The 13,381-nt window shown below is 36.8% G+C and overlaps 1 protein-coding gene and 1 pseudogene across 1 annotated transcript; one reads left to right on the top strand and one right to left on the bottom strand.

Annotated features, from left to right (window-relative positions):
* The first annotated feature begins 1,350 nt into the window (after positions 1-1,350).
* On the top strand, positions 1,351-9,197 carry LOC106441696 (annotated as a pseudogene).
* A 183-nt stretch (positions 9,198-9,380) lies between these two features.
* Positions 9,381-10,757, bottom strand: LOC106437540. The gene has a single exon (XM_013878442.3). It carries the CDS (start codon positions 10,528-10,530, stop codon positions 9,586-9,588), a length of 945 nt encoding a protein of 314 aa, XP_013733896.1. The 5' UTR covers positions 10,531-10,757; the 3' UTR covers positions 9,381-9,585.
* Between the last annotated feature and the right edge of the window lie 2,624 nt (positions 10,758-13,381).

The following is a 13,381-nucleotide window of genomic DNA, read 5'->3' as shown; positions in this document are numbered from 1 at the left end:
TGAGGCGGTGACGGCGTTGATGGGGAGGACGTCGACGAAGGAAACTGACTCACTGTCCAAGTTAAGGTCGCTTGTGTCTTTATTTAAATCTCATTGCTATGCTTGTGTTTTATGATTACTGCGTGTACACACAAGTCAATTAATCTAATATGTCAACAATATCATAATCAAATGATATGTTATTGTAGCATTTTAGGATCGAATCCACAAAGAACTAGAGATTTATAACACCAATAATACACAAACATTCTTAATCTAAGCAAATAGAAAGAGGTTTATGATCTAAACTAGTGATATAGAAAGACACCAAAAAGCAAACACAAGCAAATAAAGACAAGTTCTTGGGTCAAGTTATTGATTAGAGTGATAAAATACTATCTCAAGATGCTCAAACAATCAACAATTGCTAATCTTTAGATCTAAGATCACTAATTTAAGCTAATCCATTGTCGTGGCAATAACTCCTATGCTAATCAAGTTCTTAACATCAAATGTCTTTGGTTAATTATCATCAAGCATGCATTTAAATCAAGTCCTAAGAGCCACTAAACATCCCTCGCACCAACCGTCGTTGGCTAAGCAATTAAAGCACATTGATTGATATTTCCAGTATTTCATAGAACATTTTCCGGGCATGAAATAACTTATGATCAAAATATGATTTCCCAACCTATATCTAGCATTAAGAACATCAATCAAATAAAGATATCTAAATTAAACACATAGCATCATAGATCAACACTAATCACTCTAATCTACTAAACCCAAGAACTCTAAAGATTCTATTCACTAACCACACAAATCCATGATAGATTATTAGATAAACAAGAGATTAAGAGATAGATAAACAAAGGTTAACAAAATAAATACTTAAACCAAGCAAGATTCACAAGATTCAATTTTAGAAACAAGAAAATCACAAAACCAATGCTTAGGAAGTTTAGGGTTTATTTTGCCCTCAAATACTTATTTATAGGCTCTTAAAATTAAAGCGGGTCTAACCGGACAAACCCGGATTAAACCAATTGAATTTGGATAAAAAGCTGATTTAAAAACGTCAACCGCACTTTCCAGATCGCAAACGCAAACGATCGCGTTAGAAACGCTGTTCTTCGCCGCGGTTCTCCCTGGAGCTCTCTCTGCCTTGATTCCGCGACTCGTGTTATCCCGCGTCCACAGGTCCGCGGTCCTCGCCTCAAGTCTCTGCCATGAATCCGCGGTGAGCCCCTGTCCTCAAGCCCCTGTCGTGATTCTGCGGTCGTGCTCAGCTCCTCCTCCGTGGCCGACTTCATCTTTGTTTAGTAGTTAGTACGTCCTCAGCCTCACGTCTGGTCGTCGTCTCTTTCAGCCATGAACCTCCGCTTGCCACTACGAACTCCGCCGCGGATCATCATGTATGTCTGTCTCGGGCCTGAATCGCGAGCTCCAACTTCTTCTTCTTCTTCGTCTCAGGCTTGGCTCGTGGTGGTGGTTCAGTTCGTGTTCCAGCCAGCAGCACCGGACTCGCCCTCTGCAACTCCGGTTATCATCCCGTCATGGCTGAGCTTCAGATCGAGAAGCTTGACAGCTCCTCCAATGGATATCTCGTCAGATTCGCCTACTCCGTCGTGCTCTCGGCCATCGCCATCGTCGGAATCAGCCGTGGTAACCGCCGAAATCGTCGGGATCGAAGTGAAGAAGAACGACAATGGTGATCTTTAGCTGTTTTGCACATCTGGTCCTTCACTTTTCTTGTATTCATGATTTGACCTAAAAACCCTTGATATTACATATATGTCCTCACGAATTAACCCCCAAAGTTCCGATTGAACATTCCAGACCTCTTAGAAATTTCACAGTGGTACCTGGCCTTTTGATAACGTCGTTTCTGACCCCGTACTTTGTAAATTGTAACCATAACCTCACGATTTTGCTCCAAACTTCTTTAGACCCTGTCAAATGCAAATGAACACACAAATGCAATATATACATCTAAATGCAACCTAAAATAATTAAAATAAACTATAAACAAGTGCTAAAAAGCTATAAAAACATGATATATCAGTTTATCTTATCGATCCTGAAGACTTTTATGTTGTTAGGGTTTGTTAAGGATTTCCAAATTAAGGCTTGTGTGTTTCTGTTTCTTTTAATGTTATCTTTAATTAAGACTTGTTTATCTAGTTAGGGTTTGTTAACAATGTAAGACTTCGTGTTTTCTATTAATTATTGTTAAGACTTGTTTATCACGTTAAATATAATTATTCTAAATTTCTAAGCCAGTTCTAACTTTAGCTACTGCTGATCACACTAACCACGTACATCAAATTCATTTATGTTATACTGGCTACATGAGTTTCAGTCTCTCTCTCTCTCTCTCTCTCTCTCTCTCTCTCTCTCTCTCTCTCTCTCTCTCTCTCTCTCTCTCTCTCTCTCTCTCTCTCTCTCTCTCTCTCTCTCTCTCTCTCTCTCACACACACACACACACACACACTCATGAGACCAGTTGTCTTCCCTCCTCTCTCCAAGGAGTAGTTAACTCGATCTGACTCTCTACTCAATCTTCCATAACTAGCGTGTTCATTTAATCTCCGAAAAGTCAAATTTTGCAGCCGTATCGGATCAAACTGGTTGCGGATGGAGGCATTTTTGCAAGCCCTATATCACAATATGAAAGGCTCTCATAGCTTCAGAGTTGTTGCATGGTTTTCTTGTAGAAAACACTGAACATTAAAATAAAAAATGAAGCTATAATTTTGTTTTGATATTTTTGCCTCGAAGGGAAAACAAATAAACACCTATGTATAATTCAGTTTCTCGAAATTTTAAACCTATTATTTGACGGAGTAGTAGAGTGCAATAGTTACAAACTATATATGGTCAAAAAAATGATGTTTTGTCCCAACCTCAGCACTCGTACACTAGCTTTTTTTTTTGGTAATATTTTTCGTGTAAGTTATTGTAAAAATTGTAATATTTTAGCAACAAAAATAAATTGTAACTAGATAGTAACCCGCGATTTGCGCGGGATAAGATATCTATATTAATGTTGAAAGTATATATTATGATTATGTATAACATAAGGTATACTTTAATCGATAATTAGATAGAACTAAAGGTATGATTGTTATGAGGGGTGAAGCCAGAGACATTTTATAATGAGTTTACTAATATTAAAATTTAATATATGGTGTTTGCAAGTTTGAGAAGAAGCTTTGGAAAACAATTTTTTTTATATTCCGCCTATCACGTTGTAGTAGTTATGAACTTAGGGGTTTAACAAATAAAATCGAAAAATGTGGATCAATAACATATTATAATCAAAACAATAATTGAGTGAAATAAAAAAAAAGTATAGCTCCTTTAAATTCAGAAAACATAGTTGCATAATAAAAGAAAATGAAGGTTATTTGACCCTACAAATTGTAAAGGTTGTTCCAGATGCGACCATCATGTGAGACTTGCTGGTGGTTCGTTCCTGGAAGTCTCATCTTCAAGGTCGTCTAATGCAGAGCTCTCATGGCGGCGAAGGTGGTGACACTTACATGCTTATATTGCTTGCTCGGGAAGACTAATACACTAAGCCGAGACAATTTATAGTGATTCAGTCTCCTCGAAACAAAGATCACCTCATCGAGCAGTAACAAAACCGAGTACGACATATTTATTTAGAAATAGATTTTCAACGTCCTCTTTCAGTAATGAGAGGCGGTTCTCAAGAACGTGAGTACTCTGTTAAATGCATGAAAGCAGGTATGGAGAAAAGGGTTCTTTCATTAACACTTGGCATCATACTAAAGTTTCATCGCTTTGTCGTCTCTGCGGATCTGTCGACTTAATGGCGATAGATCAGATGGGTTACAGTTTTTAACAGAAACATATAGAGGAATAAGAAATCTTTATTGAAGCTATGATTATATTGAGAGGATTGATAAATCAACTAATCGAACTTGAAGCTAAAGGTTTATCACGTAAAAGTGTTCGTCAAGAAAAATATATATGTTATGAAGTTCTTTTTAAGGAATGTTAGTGTGAACGAATTAAATTGACAGTTTTTGTGAAAAACGTTCGCTGCGTGACACCTAAACGTTTTACTAAATAAAAGCTTCTCATGAAACCACGTCACCATGTCACAATCCTTGCTAGTAAACTTTGAAGGTAAGTTTTATTCATTTATTCTTCTGCGTACAACTGAAAGCTCTATGCATGCCTCTCAACGTTTGCATGGAACCATAGCGGTACCAGCATCTGCATAAATGCTTTCCATTTTTTTTTGTCGACGACAATGCATATGCTTCTGCAATAACTAATTAAGAGTTTAAGACTAATAAAGTATATATCATATACAACAAAGTAACATCATAGTTATTGATTAAATTAAATTAAGCACCTTTCTTAACAAAATTAAATTAATGAAATCAAAGAAAAGATCATTAATTTTTTTTATGTTAGACATTTCTAATTTATGTTAAAAATTATTTAAAAAATATCATTCAGCGTTGCGTTTTTCTCTAATGTGATTTACATGCAATATATATATATATATATATATATATATATATATATATATATATATATATATATTTCTATGCAGAAGAACCGAACCAGCAAAATATACAAGCGTTAGTAGCTGAAAGCAGCCAGCTGACAACTTTTTTGCCTTATGAATGGAGCGTCACCACAGAATGATATAGACTTGAAAATCGGTTCCCAAATACACTATGAGATGATCACTCTATCCTCTTTTTCAGAAGATGGATCCAGTTAACGATATGGATGATAAACTAATTTTATACTTATGCGTTCAGTCCACATAATTGTTTTGGTATAGATTGTACTACGTAACACGTCCTGATTTTTTTTTTTATGATTATTCTAGATCTTGAAGAGAGTTAATTATTCTCATATTGGCCATCATATTCGTACAAAATGTACAAATCACACAATTTACTTGCATTTGGAGCTTGTATATAAGAAAGTAACAACAGCTGTAGTGCTATATGTATATAATCACGAATGAGGAATGATCTAGCTTGTCAATATATATAATCAAATCATACATCATATAATAAATTGACACAAGTCTCACTAACTAGCAAGATCAGAAAGACATTTGAGTTATTAAGCAACACAGAGCTAATAAGCTATGATCTGTGACTTCGCCAACTGATAAAATTGAAACCTACTTGTCAGTGACCGACACTACAAACTAACTAGTCTAAATATTTTGAGGAGGAATATAGTAAGGGGCCGAGTATTTGACCAGTTCTACTATAGCCGAAGGTGTAGTCAGCCACATTGAAAATTGCGATTTCGTGAAAATCTAATATGTAAACGAAGTTAGGATCCGTGCCAGGAAGGGAAGCGGCAGGGACACAGAAAGATTCCGACCTCGAGAGGAAAATGCAGAGATCTCCAATGTCTTGAGTGTAAAGGGAACCCAAAAACCTGAACCGAATCTGATCTAATAAAAATGAATCTGAATTGATCCAAACCCGACATAAATATTGAATGGATCTTGTTTTATGGTATTTTGGGTTATGGATATTATCCGAATCGAACCCGAACCTAAATGTATATCCGATAGAACCCGAAACATGTATTTAAAATCCAAAAAAAAAAGAATTTGTACCAAACATGATTTCAGTTCCTAATATGTATCCAAAATACTTTAAAATATTATTGAACATCTAAAATATTTATCTATTACATGAAGGTTGATGGTTGAAGGTGGCGGTTTAAGCTTGAAATTTTTAATTTTTGGTTTAGTTTTCATTGAATGATATTTCTCATTTCATGAGAACTTAGTTTTCATTTTATGCTTTCATTTATTTGGTTTTCTTTCTATCAATAACTATGTTTACCTTTCGTTTGATTTTGAATGATCACGTTTCACGTTTATTTCGATTTTACTTATGTTTTGGTTACAAAATATGTACAAATTAGGTACTTTAAATCTGAAGAACCAATTTTACTTATGTTTGGGTTATACAGTTCTTTGAAGATTTACTAACCCCGAACCGAATCCGATAGAATCCAAACCGGTCCCGAACTGAACTTTCATATAACCCGAGTGAGGCTGATTTTGATAAACTCAAAAATCCAAGACCCGATTGGATAAAACCGAAATCCGATTGTGACTCGAATGCCAAGGCCTAGTTGGAACTTCATCTTACATGTAGGATCTGATTATCTTTTTTTCTGGAACAAATGTGTGCCTATGCTTTAATACCTTGAGATGCTTCTGCTTTTCGACTATTATCTATTTACAGTTTGCTTGTAAAATCAGAAATTAATTTCTTCCTAAGACAGGTCAAGCCACTTCCGTTAATTTCTTGGATGAAGGAACCCTGGGAGATTCACTTGGAAACTTGTTGTATTCAGCTAACCAACAAGCTAATGAAGCTGTTCAGGATCAGCTATCAGCTCTCACTGCAACAAGGTTTATTTCTCTGCTTCTTTTCCAACGAACAAATTTCTGAGAGTTTGACATTCTTGTAGTTCTCTGACTCTTCTGCTATTATCCTTCTTGTAGTTTGGCAATAATATTTGTGGCAGGACTTGTGATAAAAGTCCTTCTCCATGTACACTCAACGCCTCTGACATTTGGTTATATTGGTATGAAATGTTAAAAATTTCAGTTTGATGTTCCCATTCTTTCCTCACCTATTATTAATGTGGTTGTAACATATAGGTGCATTTGGGACTGGCATAAACAGAGCTCAGGTCAGTGGCTGTTCAAATCAGATTTCTATAATAGCTGTAGCATTACGAGTTAGTTATATCACTTTTAGCTACGTTTGTAGCTCTCAGCAACATTTCAGCTCTCCATGATGCACTTCGGTTATTAGAGATGCAGTTGCCTTCTCACTGTGATTAGCAACTACCTTATTTTATTTAGTTATTTAGTTGATTCGTTACTGGAACAATAACAACTAATAACTTGATTATTTTTAGATAATAGTAGATAGAAAGAAAGCAAGTTAAAATAGAAAAATTCACATTCATTGGGTTTATGGATAATCAGGCTCGAAGCCCTTATCTATCTTTCCTTAGGCAAAAAAAAGGACCTTTCAGAAAATTCTAATATCTAATAAAAATGGACATGCATGTCCAATGGATTTCTTACCGTTCGAGTTTATTTATGGCATGAAACAACTCGTGAAATATTTATTGCTTGTTGAACCATGTGAATTGCGCATGTGAAATCAAAAGACATTATTTGAATGCTATTGCGGCTACATGCGAGTGGCATTCGTCGAGGTTATTTGTGCAAAGAGATATAATCCATGTAATTGAAAAATTATCAAAATGAAAGAATTTACTTTGATCCATCTAGGCCCATTGACAAGTAGGAAGAGGAGAAATTGGGGGACTCCCTGATCTCGTTGTCTATCTTGTAACCATTTGATTCCGTCTGACTCCTCCTACTCCTCCTTCTCCGACCATACAATACAATCTTTATAAGAAAAAAAGATTTAGAACCGAAAGATAGGAAATAAATTGACTTCCAGAGCGGAAGGGAATATTTAACCACGCCTCGCTAATAATACCTTGATCCCGAACTTTTTATAGGTGAACTCCATGTGGGGAAGGAGCGTTGTTGTTTGCGAGGAAGACATCTTCTGCAATAGGATAGTATCCTCTTTCGCCGGAAAACCTAAGGACAAATAGGTCAAGGATTACCAGTAGCTGCATCTGGTCTTGCTATTGTAATGGGTCTCAATCTCCTTGAGGTATTGTAGCTGCATCTGGTCTTGCTATTTCCATCATCATTAGCATTGAATTGCCATGTCCAAAACAATCCTTTTTTTTTTGTTTTCCTCTTTACAGGTAATCGAACATCAGCTTCCATCTTTCTTTAACAATTTTGATCCTCGTGCTGCAGCAGCAAACTTCCCATCTAGTAATGCTCGTATGACAGATTCCTTTTTGGGTTGTGGACACTTTTTCGCGGTTTCTAACACTTTGGTAGCAAAATGTTTTATTAGGTGTACAAGCGTATCTAGCCGGTCTGACAATCGCACTTGCTGCTTCACCTTGTAGTACTCCAGTTCTAGCCACCCTTCTTGGCTATGTAGCTACTTCCAGGGTAATTTACTTTTTGTCTCCTTCAATTTGAAATTTGATGACCTCAGTATGAATATGAGAGCTGGTTTAACTTTTTTAATTGACTGTTATATAAATTATGTAAATGGTTGTGAAAAACAAACACAGGATCCAGTAGTAGGTGGAAGCTTACTATTAACTTATACAACAGGTTACGTTGCTCCAATCATCCCCGCTGCTTCTTTCGCCCGAGCTTTACAGGTAATCATGTGTACCATTGTATTCAACAAATAGTGAACTGCACACTGCGTATTTTTTTTTTTACTTAGACTTGAATTTCTGTAGAGCTTACTTTCGTTTCGAAAGGGATCAACCCAATGTTTTTACCGGATAATGAGTCGGTAAAGCTACTGGTTAAGTGGTCGGACCGGTTCAACCGGATTTTTTATTTAAAAATAAATAAATCTAAAATGTAGTTCTACATATAATATGTTCTATGTTCTCTTTTATTAATTAGATAATAAACAATAACCATAAGTTTAGTTATATATACAAGTGAATACTACATCAACTAAAATTGATTAAAAAAAAATGATTGACCATTTAAATTACATATTTATTTATTTTTCAGCTAAAAGTCTTAAATTTTATGAATATATAAAATGAGAATAAAATATGAGAGTCAAAAAGAAATTTTTTAAACTTTTTTTCTTAAAAAAGAGAATCAAGAGAAAACCAATTAAATAGTAAAAATCAAAACATTAATTATGAAATATTAAATTTTAATAACAGTTGAAATTACATTAATTATATGTTGATTTCTGTAGATTTTGAAGTTGAACCGGATCACCGGTTTTACCGGTTTTTAGCCGGTTTTCACCGGATTTTCTTAAATTCGGGTTTTAAATCGAACCGGATTCGGCTTTTTTAATGAGTCACGGTCGGACCAGTTCGACCGGCTGGTCCGGTCTGGTTTTCAAAACCTTGGATCAACCCCCATTAGGTACGCATCCTGAAGCATTTATTATTTAATCTATTTTACCAGGTCACAAAATATCGGTTTTATTTTATATTCTTTTTGTGTATGTCCAGTGGCGCTCTTCTGCTGGGAGGACGTTTGTATACTTATCTTGGATAGGCTTTTTCCTGCTGCTACAATGGGCATGTAAATATTTGTACACAGGAGAATTACATACTCATTTCTGCCAAAAAAAACAAAATGCGTAGTATTATAAATAATAATAATAATATTGTTTATAGAATGTAAAATCTAAGAAAGCAAACAAACAATGGATTCAATCACTAGTCACTGTCTACTCTCTGTTTACCCAATATCTTTCATTTAAACCATATGATTAATGTGATTTTTTTAAATTATAAATAGAACAATCATACATACACAAACAATCAAACATACAATTTTATCTTCCCATGAAGACAAAAAAAAAATCTTTTAAGTGGTTCTAAAAAGAGTCAACATTTGCGACTGTGCCGGTGCCGGTGCCGGTGCCGTCCTAGTCTTCTCCGACAGCTAAGAAAAAAACATGAATAATTTATTTACAAACGAGTCCCTCGATTTACCACCAATTCGTTATACTTAGCCAAAGATTCCAATCTTTGCAGTCTCATCTCTTCGTTGAACTTCTTGATAAACGCTTCCACGCGCCTGTTCAGCTCCTCCTGACCCGGCGACGGCTCGCGTTTCAGACGCGTTTTTCGCAACGTGTCATCCTCCGTAGAGTTCTCAGACTTGGTCGTCTTCTCCTTCTCCTTTGAGCTTCGGGCGTGCGACCTTTCTTGCCACTTGTCGGATTTCGACAAGTGTTTAATTAACGGCGTCGAGCGTCCTTCCGTTATCTTCTTCCACGTCGTCTCCAGCGTGTCATGTCTCCTCGGTGGCTTCGTCACTCCCAACGCAGACTTCTTACCTTCTTGGCCAGCTTTAAGCGACTTTTGCCGACCGAACCTAGGTGCTTTCCTCGTGTTCTTCAGAACCGAAATCTCCAGCGAACCATCTTTTAGTTTTGGTTTATCTGTCTCCGGTTCTGGTAAACCGTTACTCGTTCTTGGCTTCTCCGTCTCTGTCTTTACATCTTCTCCTATCACCTTATCATTATCAATGACTTCGTGGACATCTTTCACCGTCGCATCATTCTCCACAAATCCGGTATAATCAGAACCGGCGACGTGAGCCACGTTTAGATAACCGGCGTCGATATAAGTAGGTACCGGGACGACCGTATCAGGATCGTCAGTACTGGAACATGATTCATGCGTGAGCTTAGATGTAGCGACGATGGAGAGGATGATACAGTTAATGACTAGGTAAAGATACGGTGGCTTAAGGAGGAAGATGGTGTTATCGTAAATGATCGGAATGCAAGAAGCAGCAAAATGGGAAACTGATGGAACGGTTAAACTCACCGCCGCCACAACAGAGAAGACTCCGGCGATGACGACGGTGGCTGTCGTTTTAAAGGAAGAGGTAGGGAGGTGCTGCATGGAGATGATGATTTTTTTTTTGGTCAAGGCGATGATGAGCTTATTATCTACAAAAGAAGCTGAGGTGTGTGTATATATATATTAAATTATTAATAGAATGATGAAAATAAAATTAAGACGTGGTCCCTATTGTGTTGGCCTTTTACAGAATCATAAGTGAGACCGTATGTTTATCCCTATCACCCTAATGGGTTTCTTAATGATTTTTTAATTAATAAAAATAACTTAAAAATTTTAGTTAAGAAACTCTCATTTTGAATAATTCAATGGGAGTTTTTCAACTAAAGATTCTTAAAAAAAAATTTAAAGATAAAATGTATTTATAAAATTATTAAAAATTTAAGAACAAGAAGAGATACGATTTAAGAACAAGAGGAAAATGAGACTTTGTGAATACAAAGCTTGAATGAGACTTTGGAATCATCTCCAAAGCTTGAATGTTACAAAATGAAACTTTCTTCAATCCAAATGAGAAGTACTACACACATAAAAGTCATCAATAGATAGGGTCTCTAAAACTTAAACCAACAAATCAAACAAAAAGCTAGTCCAAAACTATCTAGTTGACTACTAAAAGGTAATGCAAACAAGGATCATCTATCTCCGACAACCAAACAATGACAAGATGAAAAACGTATATGAGTAGATAATGGAGCATGGAATAGAATTTAAACTAGATTATCATGAGTATTTACATGAAACATATATATCACACCTTAATCTTGTTGTGGGGTGTCTTTTGTCTCGTTGGTTTCGCGGCTTGAACTCCCCTCTGTGACGGTGTAGTTTTGTCCAATAGAGATGATACGTCGGACTCTTCTTGGCATGTACTTAGCACGGTGTGAACAGATGGCGTTTTGAGAGCTGCATCTCTTCCTGTGGCCTGAACTTGTGAAGGGAAGAGAGTGTAAGGCTGTTGAATCAACGCCATCGTCGTGGAGAGATATATTCGTTTTGGCAAAAGGGAGTCAGCGAACAAGGTAACAAGTAAATCTTTGATGATGATCAGTAGCTAATAAACTTACAACTTTGAGAGTATTGGTGAGTCTAACTAAAAATCTATGACGAAGACTTGGGGAGCAATTCAAAACTTTACGTAGCAAACCCAAGAATCTTTACTTGTAAAGCCAATGATGCACCAAGCAAAGCATAAGGATGAGCTTTCACCACCACTTTATTATCACCTCTAGTTCCATGTTCAGTCAAATCTAGAAATACAGCTTCCAACCAATCAATTGCCTGACTGGAGTTGCTAACAGCTATCGATTTGGGTGACTTATTAGCATCATTGTAAATCTCCATTATCAATTCCCATTTGTATATACTATTGCAATGTACATACAAAGCAACTTATTAGTCAAACAAAACCATAAAAAGATGAGACATGGAAAAGTACTAAACATTTATAAAGGTTTGGCATCAGTGAGGCCTCAGCGTGAACAAACTATAGTGATCTACTTGCTTGCCTCACTCTCTTACAGCAGCCAAAACACTTGGCTCGATCCCAAGTCAGCAAAGCCCGCAACAATCATGTTTTTCCCTTGCTGCAGTGATCTACTTGCTTGCCTCACATTCTACAAATAGGCAACAAAAATTAAGTAAAAAAGAGCAATCAATCAATAGCATTGATGGTACTAAGTAGTAGATAAGCTTACACGTTCAACATAATCGAGAGCGCTCTACTCTTCACATCCTTCATACGATCATCACCTTCGTTTTACTCGCCGGTCTTATCGGAAGCGCTCTACTCTTCACATCCTTCATACGATGTTCTTCCTCTGCTCCACCGCAAGCGCCAAAAGCCGATCGGTGGCCGCAGCGGCTGATTACTCAGCTACACCGATCCAGCTCCAAGCCATCGTCCACTATGCGACCTCCACCATAACCCCACAACAAACCATCCACGAGATCTCGATATCCTTCAACGTCTTGAAAGAGCTAGCTCCGGCCAACTTCCTCGTCTTCGGGAAGAATGGCGGTGATTTACTCGGCGGCGGTTATGGCTAGGAACAGGAAGAAGCCTGGAGTCACTCACGAAGAACACGACGTTAACCGGAGAGAAAACTTTCGACGGAGAAGACGAGGAAACAAAAGAGAGAAAAGAAAAGAAAAAAGAAAAAAAATTCTTGTGCCCTTTCTTGCTGACACGTGGTGGAAAAATCCACTTCAAAACCAATCCAAAAAACCTTAGTTAAGGATCGGTAAGCCCGTCTTTATTTTGTTTTGATTTAATTAAATGAGTTATTTTGCTTAAAAACTCACTTAGGACCTAGCGATAAACATGGTCTTACATAAGGTATGGTTTAGGGGGCTTATCTGAGTTACACGTGGCGGTTTGGGTGTGGTGTTCTCGCTTGAAGTTAGACCATACCTAACACTACAACAAGATTTGACAATAAATGTAAAATAAGTGTATGTATGGGCATTTAAAGATTATAGAATTGAGATACTAGAGAATCTACCAAGTGCGTACCAAGTCGTAGCGTTGATTTTTCTTTTCCCTTAGCAACAAAAGTTAAGCTGATTGTGAGTCTTCAGGATAAGAGAGACGGCAAAAAAGAAACTTCAGGATAGAGATACATCGGTGGCTCCAAAACATATAATACGGTAATAGTCATTATAGAGAAATGTGTCTGAGTTAGTTTTTTTTTGTTGGTAAAAAAAAAAAATGGTTTCACTTTTTTACCGGAAACCCAAGCATTGTAAATAGTTTTTCCTAGCACGAATTGAATCTGAGTGGTGAAAGTTACACACCGCAATCCTTTTACCACTAGGCCAACTCGACTTTGGTGTGTATGAGTTAATTGTCACAGGTCATAACCATTACAAACTGCCGAGGTATGATTTTTAG

This window comes from Brassica napus, chromosome C3 (assembly GCF_020379485.1).
Source record: "Brassica napus cultivar Da-Ae chromosome C3, Da-Ae, whole genome shotgun sequence".
Lineage (NCBI taxonomy): Eukaryota > Viridiplantae > Streptophyta > Magnoliopsida > Brassicales > Brassicaceae > Brassica > Brassica napus.
Note: the sequence above shows the minus strand (reverse complement) of the source record. Positions and strands in the feature narration are given on the sequence as shown.